At 37.7% G+C, this 21,237-nt stretch overlaps 1 protein-coding gene across 2 annotated transcripts in view; it reads right to left on the reverse strand.

The window, feature by feature from the left end:
- Positions 1–21,237, reverse strand: part of MAN1A2 (mannosidase alpha class 1A member 2) — a 141,963-nt gene that overhangs the window by 64,759 nt on the left and 55,967 nt on the right. For both annotated transcript variants that reach the window (XM_083852256.1, XM_083852257.1), the window contains exons 4-5: positions 6,293–6,411; positions 3,929–4,009 (exon numbers count right to left, since the gene is read on the reverse strand). In XM_083852256.1, coding sequence (XP_083708382.1) covers positions 3,929–4,009; positions 6,293–6,411 — 200 coding nt within the window. The remainder of the gene's footprint in view (positions 1–3,928; positions 4,010–6,292; positions 6,412–21,237) is intronic.

Raw genomic sequence — 21,237 nt, forward strand, 5'->3', positions numbered from 1 at the left:
TTCCATTTTATGCAATTACAGGACAGAACAATGCTTCCTAAACAACCTATAACCTACTGACCAACTTCAAGTCAGATGTGGCACTGAAAAGCACCTGTGGCTCTGTATGCAGCCAGCACATATGCTTCAGAGGGGGAAACCTGTGCTCAAAATAACGACCTTAGAGAACACATTCTGGAGTTGCAGCCTAGTAGCAAGCTCCTTTCAATATCATATGACTACAGATACAGATGTTCATCCATCATTTTGTCCAAAGAACCAGGTGCCTCTCACACACCTATTGGACAGGTTTTCTTTTGTGGGTATACATGGTTGAATTTGGCACCTCAGACAAAATGCACCTGTGATGACACAATTTTGAAAGCCCATAGAAAAAGCATATCAAACAAGCAATGAATTCTTGAGGATCAGAAAAAAACAAAAACAACACACACCCACACCTAGGCTTACACACTGAAACCAACATTAAGGAAGAAATAGTACAAAAACCTGAAATGACTGCATGTATGTGAAAAGACATAACTAAGGTTATGCCAAATATATATTAACTACAATGTCATGTATAAAAACATTCAAATCAAAATTTCAGCTAAATATCGTCAACTGTCCTGAGTTATTCAGACTCAAAGAATTGAGTTTCTCAAAGGCAAAGCTCAGAAAGACAATGAAAACACACAAAGTTAAAGGATCCATCTTAATATAGATAAAATAAAGAGTGTGCAGTGAAACAAAAAGAAATCCATGTAACACCATATTCCTCTGACTCTCTTGGTCTGGGTTAGGTCTCTCTCCCCAGCTGCTTCAGCCTCCTGACAGTGATCTGCAGCCTGTTTCCAACAGTTTAAATGGGAAACAAGTGATTCCAAGAAGTTTTCTTCAGAGGCAGATCTCTCTCTACTGGCTTCAGTCACTGAAAAGTCTCAAGTTTCCTCGCTTATCTCATTCATGCTGATAAACTACAGAGAAATCATACAACTTGGCAAATTAAGTAGTCTCTCAGGTACCAGAAGCAGTCCTATCCACCAAACTATTTGAAAGAAATGAAGCATGAACACTTGTTTATGAGTCCTTCTTTTGGAAAATAAAGATAATATATATGATCACTTGACAGGAATAATCTCCGACAAGTTATGAAGTGTTTAAAATCCATTGGTGAAACTGATGCCATAAAAATATTTTTAAGTGGCAAAAGTCAGCCCAAAGGTCAAAATCTAAGAAAGAGGATAAAAGCCTTCTGAGAAGGAAAGACATAAAATGAATGGATGAAAACTCTTTAAACAAAGGAGATTGCTCTGACTCTATCCAAGTGGTTAGAAGCAACTGAAAGGGAAAGGAGTACCCAGCCTTACAAATGCAGGCAAAGCACATGCTTTTGGCAGTGTTTGGCTGCACCCATCTGCATACTGGGGCAAAAGTGTTCTTGCTAAGGTGCTTTTGCAGAGGTATAATATTGATCTATCTCAACAATCCTATTATTGATGAGTGATCATTGTTCTTTCTCTGAGGTTTTTCATGTTCATGGTAGATGATTCCAAGGGGCATGATCCAGCTTAAGTTATCCAGAGACAGGATCAATGTTCGTAGCTGAAAAGATGATGTAGGACTGCTCTGCTCAATGCTTGAAGGCTTCAGTGATCACATAGTACTAAATGTGATCTGAGCTACAAGTGACAGAAATACAGATTTTTGGAAAGGAAGCATCCTTCACTATGCTGCTGAGATCACTTACACTAAAGAACAGTGACTCCTCCTAACAGCTCCAGCTTAGCTGTTCCAGCTGCTCCTTGACACAAGTTGAAAACCACATGCAGCTGAGACCACTCTCCATGAAACATTTTTGCTACAGAAATTGCTACAAGCAGTTTTCCTTGCTTATGTCTGATAGCAAAAGAAAGCTTCTGTTCTGGGGGTCTTCATGACATTCTGTTCTGGGGGTCTTCTGGTGGGTTAATAATGCTGACCCAGATGAAATTTGAGAGCTCCCTCAAATAAATATTTGGGATGATCATTCAGGGATTTTTATGCCTTTTGTTAGGACAAAAGTGTAAAGTAACTGGGCTTGAATTTCACTGCTACTCTGATACAAGTGATAGCTGCTATAAAGGCCGTCTTCCTGAAGAGTTGCCACAGCTATCAGTTTTAAAGGTTGACTTGCAACACTGGACCACTCCCTGAGGGCAAAGTATAGGATCATAGAATGGCTTGAGTTGAAAGGGACCTTAAGGACCATTTAGTTCCAAGCCCCCTACCATGGACAGGGATGCCACCCCACTAAATCATGTTGCCCAGGGCCCCATTCAACCTGGTCTTGAACACCTCCAGAGATGGGGCATCCATGACTTCTATGGGATTGCCTCACCATCCTCTGAATGAAGAATTTCCTCCTAACATCCAATCTAAATCTCTTCTCTTTTAGTTTAAAACCATTCCACCTTGTCCTATCATTATCTGCCTAAGTAAAAAGTTTCTCTCAATCTTTTTTATAAGCCCACTTTAAGTACAGAAAGAGCCCCCTTTCAGTACTTAAAGGGACTTGACTTAGTACTTTACTGAGCTCCCAGTAATCTCTGATGTCAGATGTCTCCTGACAGATTCTGGAGGCAGAGAAAGACTCACTGCTGTGAATGCAAGTTCAGCTCTTAAATTACTACAAATAAAACAGAGTAGCAAAATTCTGTGCTTCTCCTTTCCTTTAGGCTTCTATCACAGACCACATAAATCGGTGCAACAGAAAGGACTGCTTGCACCTGATCACTCTGCAGACACAGTCCTTGAAGAATGTGGACAACAACAAGAATGAAAAGTAGTACTTGATGAAAAATGTACTCTCAATTTTTTCAGGATACCCACTGGATTTGCACTCACGCTACCCACTGGATTTGTCACTATACTCTTCTTCCATAGTGTACTCACTCCTAACAAGAAAATTAATGGGTCCCAGGATGATGCCAAATACTTAAAGAGACAACTAATATGGGGTTTCTCCTGGTTCCTCTTAGGGTTGCAGGCTTAAAATCCATGAGAACTTGTTGATATGTATGTGGTGGTCCCCTAAACAAAGGGAAAAAATATGTATGGATACTGGAAAGCGTATCAAACCTTAACCTGTAAAATATGGCAGGAAGCCTAAAGTTTTAGGTAGTGGACTACAGAATGGCCAAAAAGAAAAAAAAAAAGTAAGGAAGAAAATAAAAGATAAAATTAAAGACATGGGCAACAGATCAAAAGATAGCTAGCTGTTAAGATGTGAGAAGAGCTATGAGTTAATCTGTAGGTTGGGTCAGCCTCAGGCTCTGTTAAAGTATGTGAAGTAATGAGGCATGAAATCACAACAATGTTATTGGAAGAGAAGATAACATCTGTGATTGCAAGTCTTTGGGTATATGCATCCTTTCAATCTAAGCATGCCTTTGGATAAGCACTCAGAAGTGTAAGTCTCCAATCGTTTTTTAACAGAAATTTGAAAAGTGGGATGGAATTGGCTTGATATTTCTCAGTTTGTAACTGAGAAAATGGCAAGAAGATTGTTGTATTGCTTTTGTCAAACAAACCTGTAGCCTTGCAAGGCAAGTGACAAAACGCTTATTTCTAGCTTTGAGGAGTTACAGAATATCAAAACAAGTTATTTTTGGCACTAAAGAACAGTGATTTGACATTTCAGGTTGATGTTTACTGATGTGGACTTCTTTTGAAAGCATCTTGATAAAAGAGTTTCAAAGTTCTAACAAAGGGTCCTAAATCAGCTTAAATGGGCACAGAAACCAACCTTACAGATTCCATAGTCAGAGAATTTGGTTACTCTGTATAACTCATTACTGTGAAATTAGTTTGCAAACTAACAATATACCAAGATTCTAAAAAAATCTTCATGTGCAACTTTATTTACTAAAATACATTGCATGACGCAGACACCTTCCAGTATCCTTACCTCTTGGCCTGAAAGGTAGTATGCTGCTAGAAGACCACCAATGAAGCGAATATTGACCTCAAATACAGACACTTCAGAATTCTGAAACACAAAGAAAATGTAAGTAATTAATCAACTCTCTAATCAGAAAAAAGGCAAACAGGATGTGAGGAGACTGTCTCAAGTTGTGCCAGGGGAGGTTTAGTTTGGACGTTAGGAAGAATTTCTTCATGGAGAGGGTGGTCAAGCACCGGAATGGGCTGCCCAGGGCAGTGCTGAAGTGCTCACACCTGGAGTATTTAAGACATGTATGTACATGGCACTAAGGGCATGGTTTAGTGATGGGACTGGGTAAGCGAGGTTGATGGTTGGACTCGACAATCTTGCAGGTTTTTTCCAACCTAGATGATTCTATTATTCTACATCTTAAACCAGTATACATGTAAGGGTTTGTACTGTTTCAATATGTTAAACCATACCAAAATTCCTGTGAATGCTTTCATGACACAGTGATAATTCCAGCTTTTGCGTCAACTGATTTTTAAAAATCGAATTAGTTTTTCTCCTACTCTCTGATCATATTATCACTACAAAGTACAATTCTAGTTGCTTGGGGATGGTGAGAGAGAAAGCAAGGACTGTACATTTCCATAACGCAGCACCTTTTCTCTTATGTTTAACCATAACTTTGAATCTTCTGGGTTTACAGGACAAAGTAGAAGAATAATTAGAGAATTCCTGTAACATGTTTTCTTAACATGAATTACCAATGTGCAAATTCAGAGCTTCATTTTAAGATACTCTCCATCGAGGAACAGCCTTTATGTATTCAATGCTGTAACAACAAGAGCTTCTCAGTGGTTTTGCAGTTGAAGAGAAACCACTTTACTGCCTCCCTCTACATTAATGTATTTGGGCTAAATTCACTGGTACATTTTGACTCATTTAACCCAATCTGAAAAACTAAGAGGAATTACCTAGTTTTAACATCTTTTTGCTTCCTTCTGAGCCCCACTCACTCCTTTGCTTGCTTACATCCCATGTCTCTCATAAACTTTTATTCATTCAACCCATTAGACACAAATGTTGTTTTATCAAAACACACTGAAATAAAACAGGCTTTCATTTATCCAGAAAATCATTATCACGCAAGTTTTCCCACCAGAGAGTACATTGGTGACATGATATACACCAGTATATCTTTCCTTTAACACTACTACTATGGAAACTATAGCTGTATCATGCATTTTGCATGTATATAAAATATGTATATTTTTCACACATTATCTCAAAGAGATTATATAACTAAAGATTTCCTCTAACAGTACTGATGATTAGAAGTCCGAAGTTTGAAATACTCCCAAAAATAGTTTTTTAGTAAAATATGTATTTTAATTCAGATACAGATGACACAAGAAAAATACCAACAATGCAGTGTATGATTCTAATTAATACCTATTAAAGTCATGAATCACACAAGGAACAGTACAGTGTATAGTGAAACCAGTCACTTTTATTTCCCAGTAAAAGAATTCAAGAGGAACAATTTTTTTTTTTTAAATCTTTGAACCACATAAGGAAATCACTCAAGTCTTGCATATACAAGACAACTAGTTAACCTTCAGAAATGTTTTCTAATACAAAGGAAGCTGTAATTTAACCTCAGTGAGTCATGCAAATTTATTTCACTCAGATCCTAGACTAACTCCGCAAATTTCTACAGAGATTTCCTCACAACAGACAAAAGCTGTGGTAGTAATTTATTCCACCTTCCATAAAGGCACCATTATGTCTACACCATTTCTGACATATTTGGAGTCTTCAGTTTTATACTGAATAATTCTCTGGCACTAACTAAAAAAGCAGAAAGTAGAATTTCTTTCATTTTTGCCATACAGGAAATGTATGAAACAAAACAAACAAAAAAAATTGCCAACAAATCCTTTCTGAAATGTAGGATTTAATATAAGAATAACAATAAACATCTGCTCAATTCTGACTGTATACCAAGGTTTCATTTTGTCTGGGGAGAAATTCTCTTTCACAACTCAGTTATTTCCAGCTATTATGAGCTAGTAAACTCTTATTTTCCTGCAATCATTTCTTCTGTAGAGACCTTGTAGTTTCTCACTGACCACCTTCCTTTTCTTCCACTTATAATTTATGCTTTGAAAATATAATATGTATATATCTTTAATTATAATTGGAGAGTTAAAGGTGTTCTTTTTTTAATATTAATCTAAATACAGAACACTTCACTTGTTTGCATATGAACTTCTGATACTTTTAATCACAAGTTTTTTAAACTCCAGCTGAAAGACTTCTTCCCCTCCATCAGAACACCATGAAGAGGACTAGAGAAATATTAGGACAAGCTCTACTCACCACGCTGAAATCAAGATTTTTGTCAATCCACTCTTGTCCTTCTCTGAATTCATCATGAAGCCCCATGATATAAAGAGTATCCAGTGCATCTACTATGGTAGCACCCATTTGTGAGTTTCCTACACACAAAAATAAACATTTCTATTACAACTGATTATTTCATTACTTTTTCTGAACATCACAAGCATGAGAAAATATCCCAAGCAGTAGCAAAGCAAAGTTACTAGAAGATGACAGTATAACAAATAGTCCAACTGAGCAAGGAATAAGCAGCTACATAAGAGGATCGTATCTCTTTCAAAGCTTAAGTCCTCTGACGTAGTTTGGAATCTGGGGAGAAAAGATGACTAAAGACAGAAAAAAACCCTTACCTGCTTTCATAACCTGAACATGAGCAACTCTCCTTTGGCACAAGAAAGGGACAGAAAGACATTCAGCTTCAAAAAACTATTAGGAATTCTAGTACAGAAGTGTTTAAAAACAAACCCACAAAAACAAGATAAAACAATTGGTAAACAAGATAAAACAATCCATGCAGTGATGCACTGCATTTCCCAACATTTACTACTGAGCATGTCCCTAAGAGCCACATCCAGCCTTTCCTTAAACACCCACAGTGACAGGGACTCCACCACCTCCCTGGGCAACTCATTCCAGTGCTTAACTACTCCTTCTGAGAAGAAATTTCTCCTAATTTCCAACCTGAACCTCCCCTAGCACAACTTGGGGTCATTCCCTCTTGTCCTGTTGCTAGTTATCTGTGAGAAGAGGCCGACCCCCAGCTCCTCACACCTTCCTTTCAGGTAGCTGTAGAGAGCAATAAGGTCTCCCCTGAGCCTCCTCTTCTCCAGACTAAACAACCCCAGTTCCCTCAGCCGCTCCTCACAGGACCTGTGTTCCAGGCCCTGCACCAGCTTCGTAGCCCTTCTCTGGACACACTCCAGGGCCTCAATGCCCTTCTTGTAGTGAGGGGCCCAAAACTGAACACAGTACTCAAGGTATAGCCTCACCAGAGCTGAGTACAGGGGGACGATCACCTCCCTGGCCCTGCTGGCTACACTATTCCTGATATAAGCCAGGATGCAGTTGGCCTTCTTGACCACCTGGGCACACTGCCGGCTCATGTTTGGGCAAGCATCAACCAGCACCCCCAGATCCTTTTCCACTGCACAGCTTTTAAGCCACTCTGCCCCAAGCCTGTAGCGCTGCATGGGGTTGTTGTGGGCAAAGTGCTGGACCTGGCACTTAGCCATGTTGAACCTCATCCCATCGGTCTCTGCCCATCGATCCAAGCTGTCCAGGTCCCTCTGCAGGGCCTTCCTACCCTCTGGCAAAATTAGACAAACAACACATGACAAGCTGTAACATCTTTAAGCCACCCCAACCCACTTACTAGGCAGAGGTCTTTCTTTCTGGAGGAATGCAAGATAATTAGGTATGCATGGGTTTATTTATTTTCACAGAGTGTATAAAACTTCCTAGACAGTAACGAAATAGCCAAATGTCATTGTTCATACCAGTATTCTATGAAGGGTACAATAACTACATGATTAGCAATCTTATGACAGTAGTACATTAAAAAGTTAACCCAATTTTATTTTGTTAATGTGCTTTCCATCCATAATTGAATTTCTACAGGGCAGTGTTGCTGCTTGCTTGTTTCTATTCATTCATTCCTACATTTCATGTATTTAGGGTTTATTTATTTATTTATTTATTTTACCTCAAGCATTACAATAACTTAATTGAGTCATCACCTCCATAGTAATTCTTTTAAACACCTATGACTGGTACTTGCATGCACATTTAATTCCATTTGCAGGAATTTCATTCTCTGAATAATGAAAATTAAACACAACAGTCTTGATCACAAAATAATTGCCAACTAATTTCTTCAAAAATAGCTGTGCAACTGTTTTAATGAATTTGAATGAACCAGATATGGCAAGCAGTAGTGCATTAAGAGTATTCATGTATAGATAAGGATATACTACCTTTCTTAAGATTAATTAGAAGACATATCCTTTGACAAGTTGGCTACCAGGCACACCTATAACTCTCAGAAGTGAAATTAATTCAGTACAGTGCATAAGTACTGCAAGGCTTAACACCTCCAGCTCAGTTCTGGATTCTACTGCTTGCAACAGGGTGTTGCTTTGAGCAGAAAAACAGCATGCACTTAACTTTGTACCTTTTTGTAAGCCTAATATGACCAGTTATCTAATTTTTCACTTCACAGACACACCAATCAGACCATAACACAAGGACTGATTTCAGTATTACCTGACAAGGTATTTCTGATGCAACGTTAGAATGTGTTACACCGCTATGGCACTCGAAGTAATTTCTGTACTGTTATTTAAACCACAATGAAAACAGTTTTCAAATACACAAGGTGTTTGAGTGAATAGGGATACAATGACAACCTGTTTCACACAAGACCCTCTTGCATTGTTTGCAGTCACAAAAACACACACAGTCCAACAGAACAAAGCAAACTTCTCAGCATTTTTCCCCCAAGAGTCAATTAAAGGGGTAGGTTCATACTCGGAGCATCTTCTGGGCCACTCTTCAACAGCTTCTTCAGGCTCTCTCTTGTGCTACCTGTTGGACTCTTTCTCTCCTCTTTTATGTCTATCCTTCCTAGACCCACAAACATCCAGCAAAACATTACTGATAAAAGCCACTGTTGCTCATACATGCCACTTCCCTGAGCAGTGACAGGTGCCTGTTTCTGAGATGCAGATCAGTATGGTTGTAGCTTTTGGGTTACAAATGACAGCTCAATCATTTCTTAAAATGGTCTCTGAAGAACAGCATTTACATCCCAACACATAAAAATAGATTCATTTATCTTCTTAAAAGTAGGCTGCTATTTCACCCAAATTTGGTTTATTTTTCCTTTTTCTTCTTACATATAGCATATTCTTACATAACTAATCCTAACTCCTCATCAGCACATCATTCCTGAGGAAGACTAAGAAAAGCACTCTTTGGTTTTCAAACCTTTTGAGCTGAACACAATTCCAAAAGTCAAGAGATGACAGAAGACATGTTGCAACAGATTCTCTACCCAGTCTTCTTCTGTTTAAGTGTCAATCAGACAGCACAAAGCAAGCTAATTCCACTCTTGTGCACCCCTTTCATCAAGAGGCAGGAGTCCAAAACGTGAAGCTCATTCCCAGAAGTCTTGTATCTACAAGAACAGAGGGTATATCTGGGCATAAAGACATATCCTTTGACAAGGTGGCTACCAGGCATACATGTAACTCTCAGAAAATTAATTCAGTGCAGTGCGTAAGTACTGTAAGGCTTAACACCTTCAGCCCAGTGCCAAATTCCATTACAGAGAATAACAATCTTAACATAACAACTTGGCTGCCCTACGTTGCAAGATAGGTTCAACTTAAAACTATTTGTGGGCTATGCTACGGTGGGTGAGAGATTCAAATCAATGAATTGCTTTCAGCTTCTCTCTCTTGGAGGACTCCAGATGTCTCTGTGTAGGAGATGTCATTCTTAACTTGATTCAAAATACAAAAAGCTTCTGCTGAATTCATAGAAACATAGAATCATAGTGCTGTGGTTCATAACCTAATCAGAATAGGTAATGATGCTGTTATAGCTATCTTCTTCCATATTAAAATGCATTGCTGTACCAGCAAGGCAACAGCTGAAATCTGAAGCAGAAAGAGTTCAAAGATCACTGGTCTGTACTGGGGTCATACACAGTGCTACAGGGAAAATAGACTACAATGGATAGGCAGCTATAATTCCCCACTCCTGATGCTGATTCAAACCATTCAGCGTGAATGCTCAAAAGTAAGTTATTTTCCATTCATAACACAGTATGGGATTTTTGTTTGTTTGTTTGTTTTTAAAATTTCATAGACATGATAAGATTCATAAATTTTGCCTTAAAGGACAAGAGGATAGTCATGGACTTAAATTGCATGTGTTACTTGAAAAGTAATACAGCACACTATAAACAATGAGATAACAGTTAAGAGGAGTATAGAATGTCTACTAACACTTTAACCAATATGATATGTTATTGCTCCCGATACAGAGAGAGCAGATGTCTCATTGTGGTTAAAAAAGCTATAAAACAATTAAATCATAATAGACCATAACACTTTTCCCAGCTGAAGGCACTCCTCCCAGGGTCCACCTCTGTTCAATACAAAGGCTCATTGGTCATGTTGCATAAGATAATAACTGATTCCAAAAGGGCTCAGTTTTACAAAGGTCAGATTAGGAAGTTTCCTCTTCATATAATTACAGTTCTAGTTGATTGAGCTCCAAATTTAATGAAATTTGCCTAATGAATGCAATACTCGTTCTTCTAAATAAAACAGAACATCCATCATGAGCTAATGGAAGGAATTGAGCAGCAAAATAGCTCAACTATTAACAAAACTATGCACACTCATTAAGCAAGAGTATTATTTGAAAGGACTGCAAATAGTAAGTCAGGTTTATATTTAGATAGACTTCAGTTTCCTGAGATTAGACAAATAATTCCTTGGTCTGATAGCACATGAATCCAGAGTCTGAAATACCTAGCAAATGATATGACTATCTGTAAGCAGCAGGGCCATTAAAAGAAAATTGGTCTTCCACTTCTTTCCTCTAAAATTCTTTCAATGTGCTGAAGTGCTAGGTGAAGAACTGCTTTACTTGCACTTTTTAAAGTCTCACCGGAGACTATCAAAGTATTGAGGAAAAAAAATCTCGTCGTGTGTTCCATGACAAAAGAAATATGAAGACAATAAGTAGCCCATTTTCATTCTACCATAAGGTTAAGTATAAAGATTTATAAAGTTTGATACTAGCTACAGAACTGCTTAGTGTATTTATTATGCAGAAGCCAAAAAGACTGTGAGCACTGAGGTACTAGAGAAAACGAACAAGCTGTTCTGATGAATTATGATCACAGAAGACCTCAAAATTTGAGACATTGCCACATTATATAAATAAGGAACAAAATGATAAATCTTTTGACAGCAAAACTTCGGTAATGCACTCTGAGTTGAAAAGTAATCATCAAGCAGGTACTTCACAGAAACTTTTATTATTTGACCTGTCATCCACATCTATTCTTTTCTTAAACACGTATACACCACACACAAATCTTGTTACTGGAAAACATTTTTGTGAGGGCTTTTATTAGTCTAAGTTGAGGGCTGAGCAGCTATACTGGGTCTGGCTGGGATGGAATAAGTTTATTTCATAGCAGCCATATGGTGCTGTGTTTTGTACTTGTGACTGAAACAGAGTTGATACCACAACCAGAGTTTTGACTACTGCTGCGCAGTCTTTGCAGAGCATTGAGGCTTTATGATTTTTCCCATTCTGCCCCTGCCAGTCGGTAAGCCAGATACGGGCAAGAGGCTGGGATGAACACAAATGGGACAGCTGACCCAAGCTGACCCAATGGACAGTCCATACTGTATAACATCATGCTTAGCAATAAAAACTAAGTGCAAAAGAGGGAGGAAGAGGCAGACAGACATTCCTTTTTCTTCACTTATCAAACAATTTTTATCTTGTCCCAAGGGCTTTCTCACTTTTGGTCTTCCTATTCTCTCCCCAGTTCCACTGGGTGAAATGGGAAGTGAGCAAGTGGCTGTGTGGTACTGAGCTGCCCACCACAACAAGAGGTAAGACTCAAGAAAAAACAAAGCTGGAATTTGTATGGCCAACAGATTTAAAGTAACTACGACTACAGGAAGTCTTTTTTTTTTTCTTTCCCTTTTAGTCTGTCTGCTGTGCTCTAACACATGCATGTTACAACACACTTCACATCTATCCAAAGACCTTTTAAAGAAGTCAGAGTTTTTACATGACAATAAAGTCTGCACCAAGTACTAACGAAAGGCAGGGTGGACCGACACCATGGCACTGCTAAAACAATTCTAATTAGGCAGACCACAGATGCCACAAATTTAAGGAAACACAGTGCATTCAAATGGATCTCTCATTATCAAAATGCACTCTAGGTCAAAGCAGGTCTGCAACAACCAACTCAAGGAAACCAGCCTAAAAGAAAAGACAACCACAAAGCCACTCCATCTCCAAGGAAAGTCATATACAACAGGCCTAACTGGCATGTGTAACCATTCTCACCCTTCAATCTTATGCAATGACTGAAGAAGAAATACTTCATTAAGTAGAAAAGACAGCAGATGAAAGACCCTGAAGTGGAATGCTCATCAGATCCTTTAAAATAAAGATAGGTTTTTAATACTACCTAAACCAGTGACAAAAACATGAAGGAATCTATTAGAGATTCTTCTTCTTGCTTACATAGTCAATCTACAGATAACACCACCAACCATAAAAGTTAACGAAAGTGTTAAGATTGCTTGAAGAAAAACAAGTAGCTAGGCTATTATTGAAGACAACTGCCTTATATCCTCATTGTAGGCTTCCAGTAGCTAAAGGGGGCCTACAAGAAAGCAGGAGAGGGACTCTTTGTCAGGGAGTGTAGTGATAGGACAAGAAATAATGGCTTTAAACTAAAAAAGGGCAGATTTAAATTAGCTACTCAGAAGAAATTCTTTACTCTGAGGGTGGTGAGGCACCGGAACAGGTTGCTCAGAGAAGTTGTGGATGCCCCTTTCATGGAAGCGGGGGAATTAGATGATCTTTAAGGTCCCTTTAAACCCAAAGCATTCTATGACTCTAAATCATAAAATAAGCAAATATCTCTGTGTCAAGGCATCCCAGCTATGGAAGTAATTTACACTCCCAAAACCCATCTTCCCTTCATCAGCATTAGAAAGCTGAAATATGTATTTAGTTATGCATAGAGACTAGAGATCTGGATGTAAGGAAATGGATTTTACTTTCAAACAGCAGGACCATGGGCTGACCTTACTTGTTTGATTCTAACAAACCTTTTGTGGCAGAAACAGTACTTGTCACAGTGACCAGTGACCAATACCCAGTTCTCGTTTATTTCATGGCCCTGGACAGACATCATCTCCTAGAAGTAGAACCTACTTCTACTGGTGCAGAACATCTTTGATTACTGGTGTGTTTCACTAGGGGAATCAACCTGCAGAAGGAATCTAAGAGGAGCACAGTCTTGAGAGGATAATTCAAAGTTCAAAGTTAAAATTCCTCTCAAGCGGGTGATCTGGACTTCAGCACGGTACAGCACTACAGCCACACTATCCCAATGTCTGGAATCTGCTCCAGCTCAGAGCGGATCCTCCCTATCCTGCTGCAGTGACTCCAGAAACAAAAGGGGAAATCTCAAACCTCCTCAAGGAAAACCCCCCTGGCACGCTTTGAATCTAAAAGATTATCATTGTTATTTTTAACACAGGAAGGTATTTCAATCCCTAGCACGGGAGTGAAAATGCTTCCTTGATGAACTCAACCTGATATTAAACAGAGAGTTATTACAACCTTAAAAAAATATTCTCATTATCAATAGTCTTGCCTGGCCAGCTTGAGAGGGGCTAAAACATGCAGACTGGGCAAGACTATACAGATCTAGAGAAAGTATACCAATTCCTATCTAAAAAGATTCAAAGAATCTAATTTAAACTGCAGCAACAGGATTTCTTAATGTGATAGACAATTACAGACCTGGCAGAAAAATATACAACATGCAAATTAAAAGCAAACAATTATCAAACCAGTCATCTTTATCTTTAATGAGGCTCTGGCAAGAAAGCTGCCGCTACTGAAGCATACCACTTGTAAAATATCTTAATGACTCACAATGAACAAGATAATGTTTAAGAAAATGAATTAAACTTTTGAACAGAATTTAATTCCACTGTGAAAACAAGTGCCTCAGAATTAGTCAATGAAACAATACATTTCATACAAAACTGCAATGTATGATTTCAGCTCAGCCTTAAAATGCACTGAATAAGCCTTTAAGTATCCATGGAGAAACCAATTGTGTTTAAAATTTTAGATTAATTAAAAAAGCAGAACAAAACACTAAGCTTGTTGATTGCTTAGTTCTGTTAATTTGCTGATAATTGACAGAATGAAAAGGAGTCCCTAATCTTTTCTACCAGACACTTAAAGTATTTTAGCATATAAACAACATTAAATAATTGATTATAATGCTTTGCTTTATTTTATAAATGAGGAAGTAATAGGAATGAAGCACTGAAGTGTATGCTGTCTTTGTTCTTTGAATCTATAGAAAAGGGAACCTACGGGTGGATACTATCAATTAAACTGCTGTTTAAATAGCTATGTCCTAAAGACTCAAATTTAAAATCTTTGCCTAAGAATTTATACTACAGTAAACCTGTCTCTTCAGTGAACTTCACCTGATTGCTTTGCTTTGCTCTCCAAATAAATCCTCCTTGGCCCTTCAGCTTAATTCAAAATTCATACAAGTGCTAAATGCAGTCCCTCTAGTACAAAGCCTGAATATGCACAGAACTAACTTTAATAGGGGTTGGCATATAAGTATCAGACTGTTTTGATTTTCTCTATCATCAAGTTTCTCTATCATCTTTGCATTTTTTTAATTTGTATTTTTTAGGCATAAACACAAAACTGAATTAATGTAGACGGAGGAATGAATGGATTGTGTGTAGACTATAATTAAGACTAACACTGGAACTACTATCTAAGTTAGTTAGTGTAAAGATGAAACCTAGTGATAACCAAAAGGCTTCAGTGTGAGAAGGAAAAGATGTGAATGAGCTATGGAGTAAGAAAGCAACAAGGGAGAGGAGATGGCATTAAATTGAGTACAAAGGAGGAACATGAGAGGATGGAAGTGTGTCAAAGAGGCAGAATGACAGACAAAAAGTGAAGGTGATGGCAATGAGCTACACATATGAAACAAAATTAAATAAAAATACACATCTGGAGCAGCTTTATTTTGAGAAATCAGGAAATGAAATTCTAAAGGGAAGAGTATCTGCGAACAATGGCTCAGAAGGTTGCAGAATCTAAATGCAGGCAGCGGACAGTTAAAACCAGCAGCAAACAAGGTAAGACTAATATCTGACAGTAAATAAGAGAGCACAGTATTATCTGGACTCAGGAATGGTTGTGTGTCCTGCGTTCCTGTACCTTAGGTACAAAGCAAGCAAAGTACTGACCTTTCAAGATGGTAAAGATACAAGTTCTTACAGATAATTGTAAAAAAACCTTCTTTCTTTACCAGCTATGCAGTAGGAAAAGCATCACAAAAACCACTCCTCTAAGTTATGATGTCGCATAAACTTTTCCATCTTCAGATAAATAAAAATATGGGCCACTTCTACACACTTTGGTCCAAACCACCTCATAAACTCTCTCTAAACTGAAGGAGAACTAATTTCAGTTGGATAGCCATGTAACTTCAACAGAATGGTGCAAACCTTGAATGAATAATCTCTGATTGAAGACAAAGTATATGAGGCACAGTCACAATGCTGCACTCACATAGTTGAGCAGCTTCTGAATTACAGCTGCCTCAGAGCAGGCTTCAGATGACAGCAAAGCATACTTGCATCTGCCTCCAATCCTGTATGCATGCTCACGCTGCTGTCCTTACGTATTTAAAGTTCAAGTATACTAATCCTTATTTAGTTGTCACGCCTGTTTACTTAATATTGAAACACCATCCAAAATACACAGCCTTAATTTCTTTTCCGTATTGCATGCTCTGTTCATAATTTCAAATGATAGGAAACTAGTTAAAACTCAAGAATAGCAGTCCTGCAATCTAAATAATTATCAAATCAAAACAAATGGAAGCCCAAAGATTCCCAATGGGAAACATATTTTTTTGTTCCTCAGAGCAAATCATCTGGTTTATATGAGAAAAGCTGGAGACGATGGTACTAGAGATCATAAAAATTCTCCATATGATCTTGAACCTTGAATTCTAATGATTTAATTTCTTCCTTACTATTTGATGTAGATGTGAACCTCACTCTTCTATAAAGCAGGTTACAGAAATAAGATGTGCTTGTCTAATCTCACTTTGCGTTTGCATTTAATTATATTGTTTTTTTAAAGGCAGAGTTTTCAATCTTCTTAATAACAACATAGCATTTAGCACCATCAGTTCAGAAACGTGAAAAAAAAAAGCTATTGAGATGACTGAATCTAAATAGGAAGTACATGAGTTAATACACATGGGGCGAGAAGCATTCCATGGGAATACTGTAGTATTAAAAGGAAGAACAGAAGACAACAGCTTCTTATGGTGAAATATCCTCATATGCATAGGCACACACGACAATTTGACAAAACAGTAGTAATGTTCAAAAAATGTTCTTAGCCAACTACAGCTGTTTTTATGGCACCAGCACTGTAAGCAATTAAGAGCGAATGAACAGACAAATTGCATCCTTCTTGCACTCATTTGCAAGTTTTAGAGAAATTAGAGCCATATTCTGAACAAAACACCACCTCTATTGCAGTGGAGCAAAGTAATGTTTACAAAACACTACTTGCCCAATTAGCAGCATCAGCAGACATTTAAATTAGATGAACTGGAAGAGGAGGAAGAGGACTGGAGGAAGAGTCAAGAATTATTGTAGAGGGAAGTTATATGTTAGCATCAACGTTAGTCTAAGAACTCAACCAACATATGGATAGAGAATAGATATGGAAGATACGTGAGAACAACCGTTAACAAAGGCTCTTAAGAAAAAACTGTTACAGGATAAGAGAAAATTATTCTCTCAAAAATTGATAATGATTTAAAAGATAGGAAAGTACAAATAAACAATTACTATGAGGGGAAATCAGCAGTGAGGTCATACAGAGATGAATGCTTGGATATATGCTATTCCACATATTAATAAATCATTTGATCTAGTGGGTGGCATCCCTGCCCATGGCAGGGGAGGTAGAACTGATGATCTTTAAGGTCCCTTCCAACCTGAACTATCCTCTGATTCTATAAGTTGGAAATGCTGTACACACTGGATGAGGATACTGAAAGGAATGCTACTGCAAAGAAGCCACCCTATATTGATATTCTAGACTCCATAAGCTGTCTGAAAAATGCAAAATACAATTAAAAAAAGGAAGAGTGAACAATCAGAACAAAAAGTTGCTCATCTTCCTCTCAACGGGAAAATTTGAAAACATACAGAGAAAAGAGACAGCAACGTATAGGGAGTAAAAGCACCTGTATGAGAAATGGCTTAGACCAATACTCTCCATATAAGACAGACACACAACTGAGGCTATGTACGGTTCTACAAACTCATGAAAGGCAAGGAACTGATTAATTATGGATGTTTTCTTCAGGTTCTGCTTCAATACCAAAATTTGTCACCTAATACAGTGTGCAGACAGTTCAAAACCAAAAAAAGTTCAGAAGTCCAAAATGCGGAACCAAACTGTGGAACCACTTGTAATGACATATTGTGGGTGCTCTTAAGTTTGTATAAACTCAAAAACAGATCAGACAAAATAATGGAAAAATAAACTAAAGGTTATTAAGTAAAACTTGTTGCCTCTGAGTCCAGAAATAGTAACACCACACAAAATTCTGTAAGCCCGGACAGTACTCTGAGAAATAGCCAGTTACCACATGCTTTTCAAGTTCTTACATTTTGTCCTAAGCACCTACTGTTTTCAATTTTTGGTGGAAGAGTAATTATCATGTTTGACCTTTCATCCAACCTGAGGAAACTTTTCCCGCATTATCAGAGCACTGTTCTGATTCCAGATTAGGCCAGTAATTCATGACAATTATGTACTTTCTTAAAATTTTGTTTTTCCAAAATTTGTGTTACTGAGCAAACAAAATATACATTCACGGTGCATATGATGTTCAACACTGACTCAGTGTAGCCATCCACTACCGATTTTGCAGAGATCATTGCTACACATGGCTGTCTGAAGGCCAGTTTCATTTACTTTAAAATCAAATAGATTTTCAGTCTGATTGTATTTTTTCTGAAATACAGAGATCAGGCTGAAATTTGCATCATGCAATTAGCTCTCTTCACTAGCTAGTGTGAGCAGTTTCTTTCCCCTTTCATTTGCTGCTATAAAGTCAAGATAAAACTACTATTCACCAAGTATTTTTCATCAAAACAATAAGAAGCCAAGAACCTATTTGTTTATATATGTACGTCATTTCTTTATTGCTTTAATTTATCCTCCACATGGAAGCAGAGGCTGAAGACATACACAGAAAAAGGACATACAGAAGAAGTTGTTTCTACTGTCTATCTCTACCTTACGATTTTTACAATGAGAAGGCACCACCAGTTTTTAACCATATTCCCAAATGGCCATCCCTTTGTGTGATACATGCCTTTGGGTATATCATCTAGTTTCCTCCTAGTCAAAAAGTATTTTGTCTCCCTTATTTTTACATATTTGTTGGTTATTTGACAGCCAAAAATACAGCAAAATGGAAGGCCCGCAAAACCTCATGTTCAGTTATGTGAACTTGAAAAGTTAATGACAAATAATCAGACAACAGCAGACAATAGTGTCAGAGCAGTTCAAGGAGCCCAATAACCAATACAATGGAAGAAGACAAAAATGTCTAATAAACTAATGAATATTTTTCCAGAATAGTACAAAAAAAATCTTTAAAATCTTGTAGCACTACCGAGAAGTATTCCACCTCTTATTTTCTAGATCACAGATTGCACATAGAAATAGCATTATTCTCCTAAGCTATATTGTACTTGCCAGAAATACTGGGACAATAAACTCCTTTGCTTGACTCAGCTTATTCTTGCAACCACCCCACATCTTTGCAGTCTGACAAATGCATTTTCTCCATGGGTCTTGGTAGCATTGCTACTCCTGCTCTCCAGCACCATAGAGAAATGCACTGACAGTTCTCCATTGCTTAGCAACAAAGAGATCTGAGCAGAGAGCTTCCCACGCTGCTGCAGCAGTAGTTGGCCATGGGCTCTGCCAGGCAGGCAGCAGCAAACTCTCTTTGGTAGCAGGCAGCTGGCTCAAGCGATGTTCTCCTGGGTCTCATGGGCTTATCACTGGTGCTGGTAGTAAAAGGCTGAGATGGGCTCTGCAGTGAGCCAGGCAACAGGATGCATGCAACAAGTGGGTAGAAACCAAGTAATCAACTGGCAAGTTAAAGAAAAAAAATAAGTTCAGCTTACTAACTGTCCCTACTGAATCCTCAAGTTGTTTGCAGTGATGTATCTTGCTTGTTAACCCACATTACGCATCAAAGTTTCATTTTTTTCCAAACATATGAACCAGCAGCACATTATATGTCACTCAATATGCCAGACAAAAAACCCTTATAAAAGAGAGAACATTGTATTTGGTCATATATTAGGAGAGAGAGATGGCACTGCATTGCAGCCTTAAGGCTTTACTAGGTAAAACACAGGCAACAATGCAAACGCAAACGCAATGTAAATTCATACACAATTTTCTCTTCCTCCTAGAATCAACATCCCAAAACACAGCTGGCAGATGCTGCAGATTAAATTGACCATTTGCATAGCATGTGAGATAACAGAACAGGAGAAGCATGAAAGCACAATAGAGGCATGGGACAGTTCTAGCATGACAGAATATGAAGTAATAGTTTTATCAAATGTTTGTGCATGGGAACAGGCCTGTCTGTATGCAGGTGTCTACTAATTAAAAATTCCACATAGTTGTCCCTACTGAAAGATCTACTGACACCCTTGAAAATATATTTAGACATATCTATCTATGTGTGTGTACATTATCAGATCATCTTCATATAATACAGCTCATCTCTAGACAGAAATTGTCCAAGTGCAAAGTTTAGAAATGCACTTCTAGTAGTATGGAGATGATTATAATTTTGCAAGAGTTTATATCACTACTTTATCAAATACTTTATAATAACATGACAAACCGCACATCTTCACTTTATTCTTAGATAAGATTACTCCAAACCCACAAATTGATTTCAGAGCTCTCATTTCAAAAAGCATCAGGTCAGATGACAAACAGTGATTTCTATTTATGCTGATGCCAGTGTTCTGAGTTGCTAAAGATTATGCTCTTTTTTCTTTTCTTTTTTTTCTTTTTTTTCTCTTTTTTCTCTTTTCTTTTTTTCTCTTTTCTCTTTTCTTTTATCTTTTCTCTTCTTTCTTTTTTCTTTTCTCTTTTCTCTTTTCTCTTTTCTCTTTTCTTCTCTTCTCTTTTCTTCTCTTCTCTTCTCTTCTCTTCTCTTCTCTTTTCTTTTCTTTTCTTTTCTTTTCTTTTCTTTTCTTTTCTTTTCTTTTCTTTTCTTTTCTTTTCTTTTCTTTTCTTTTCTTTTCTTTTCTTTTCTTTTCTTTTCCTTCCCATTCAGGTTCATTCAGATTCTCATTCAGTTGCTCAGGTTCTCAAACTGTTTTTTTTTTTAAATAAAGATTGAAGACTGATACAAACCCGTTAGTATAAACAGCTCAATTTAAATCCTAACAAAGGGACTTCAAAGCTTGTGCAACAGTAATTATTTCATGAGATATTGAACAAAAGGTGCCACAAATACACAATTTAAATCCCTGAATCATATCTGGCCTGAGTAATTTTAACAGTGTTTCCAAAAAATGTTCACCTAAGGGTCACCAAACAAGTGCAGGGTCAAATCACCTTTAAAAAGTTATTGTGATCCCTAAGAATGAACCCAGACAAGATTACACTTCAGCAAGACAATCTGAAAATACTAGCAACTGATGTGGTTTTGGCTAAACCCTGAAAACCTTCCAAAGTAAGCTTAGGGTTTGTCGTACTTGCTCATTATCTACATGCATCATTTCCCACCACTCTTTCAGTCTTCTTTTTTTTAACATCCTTTGTGTTCTAATGAGAACTTGACCCAGATAACATGCAACCCCACCTCTACAATAACACCATGAGACTGTCAAATTATTTCAGCAGCTTAAGCTGCCCAAAATTATTATATTTTTTTTTTTAAGGTCAGCTGCAAAAACCATCAGCAGACCTGCAAATCAAAGTTAACTGAAAAGTTATACCTTCTCTCTGCTAGGGCA

The sequence above is a fragment of the Anser anser genome (assembly GCF_964211835.1).
Source record: "Anser anser genome assembly, chromosome: 1".
Taxonomy (NCBI): domain Eukaryota; kingdom Metazoa; phylum Chordata; class Aves; order Anseriformes; family Anatidae; genus Anser; species Anser anser.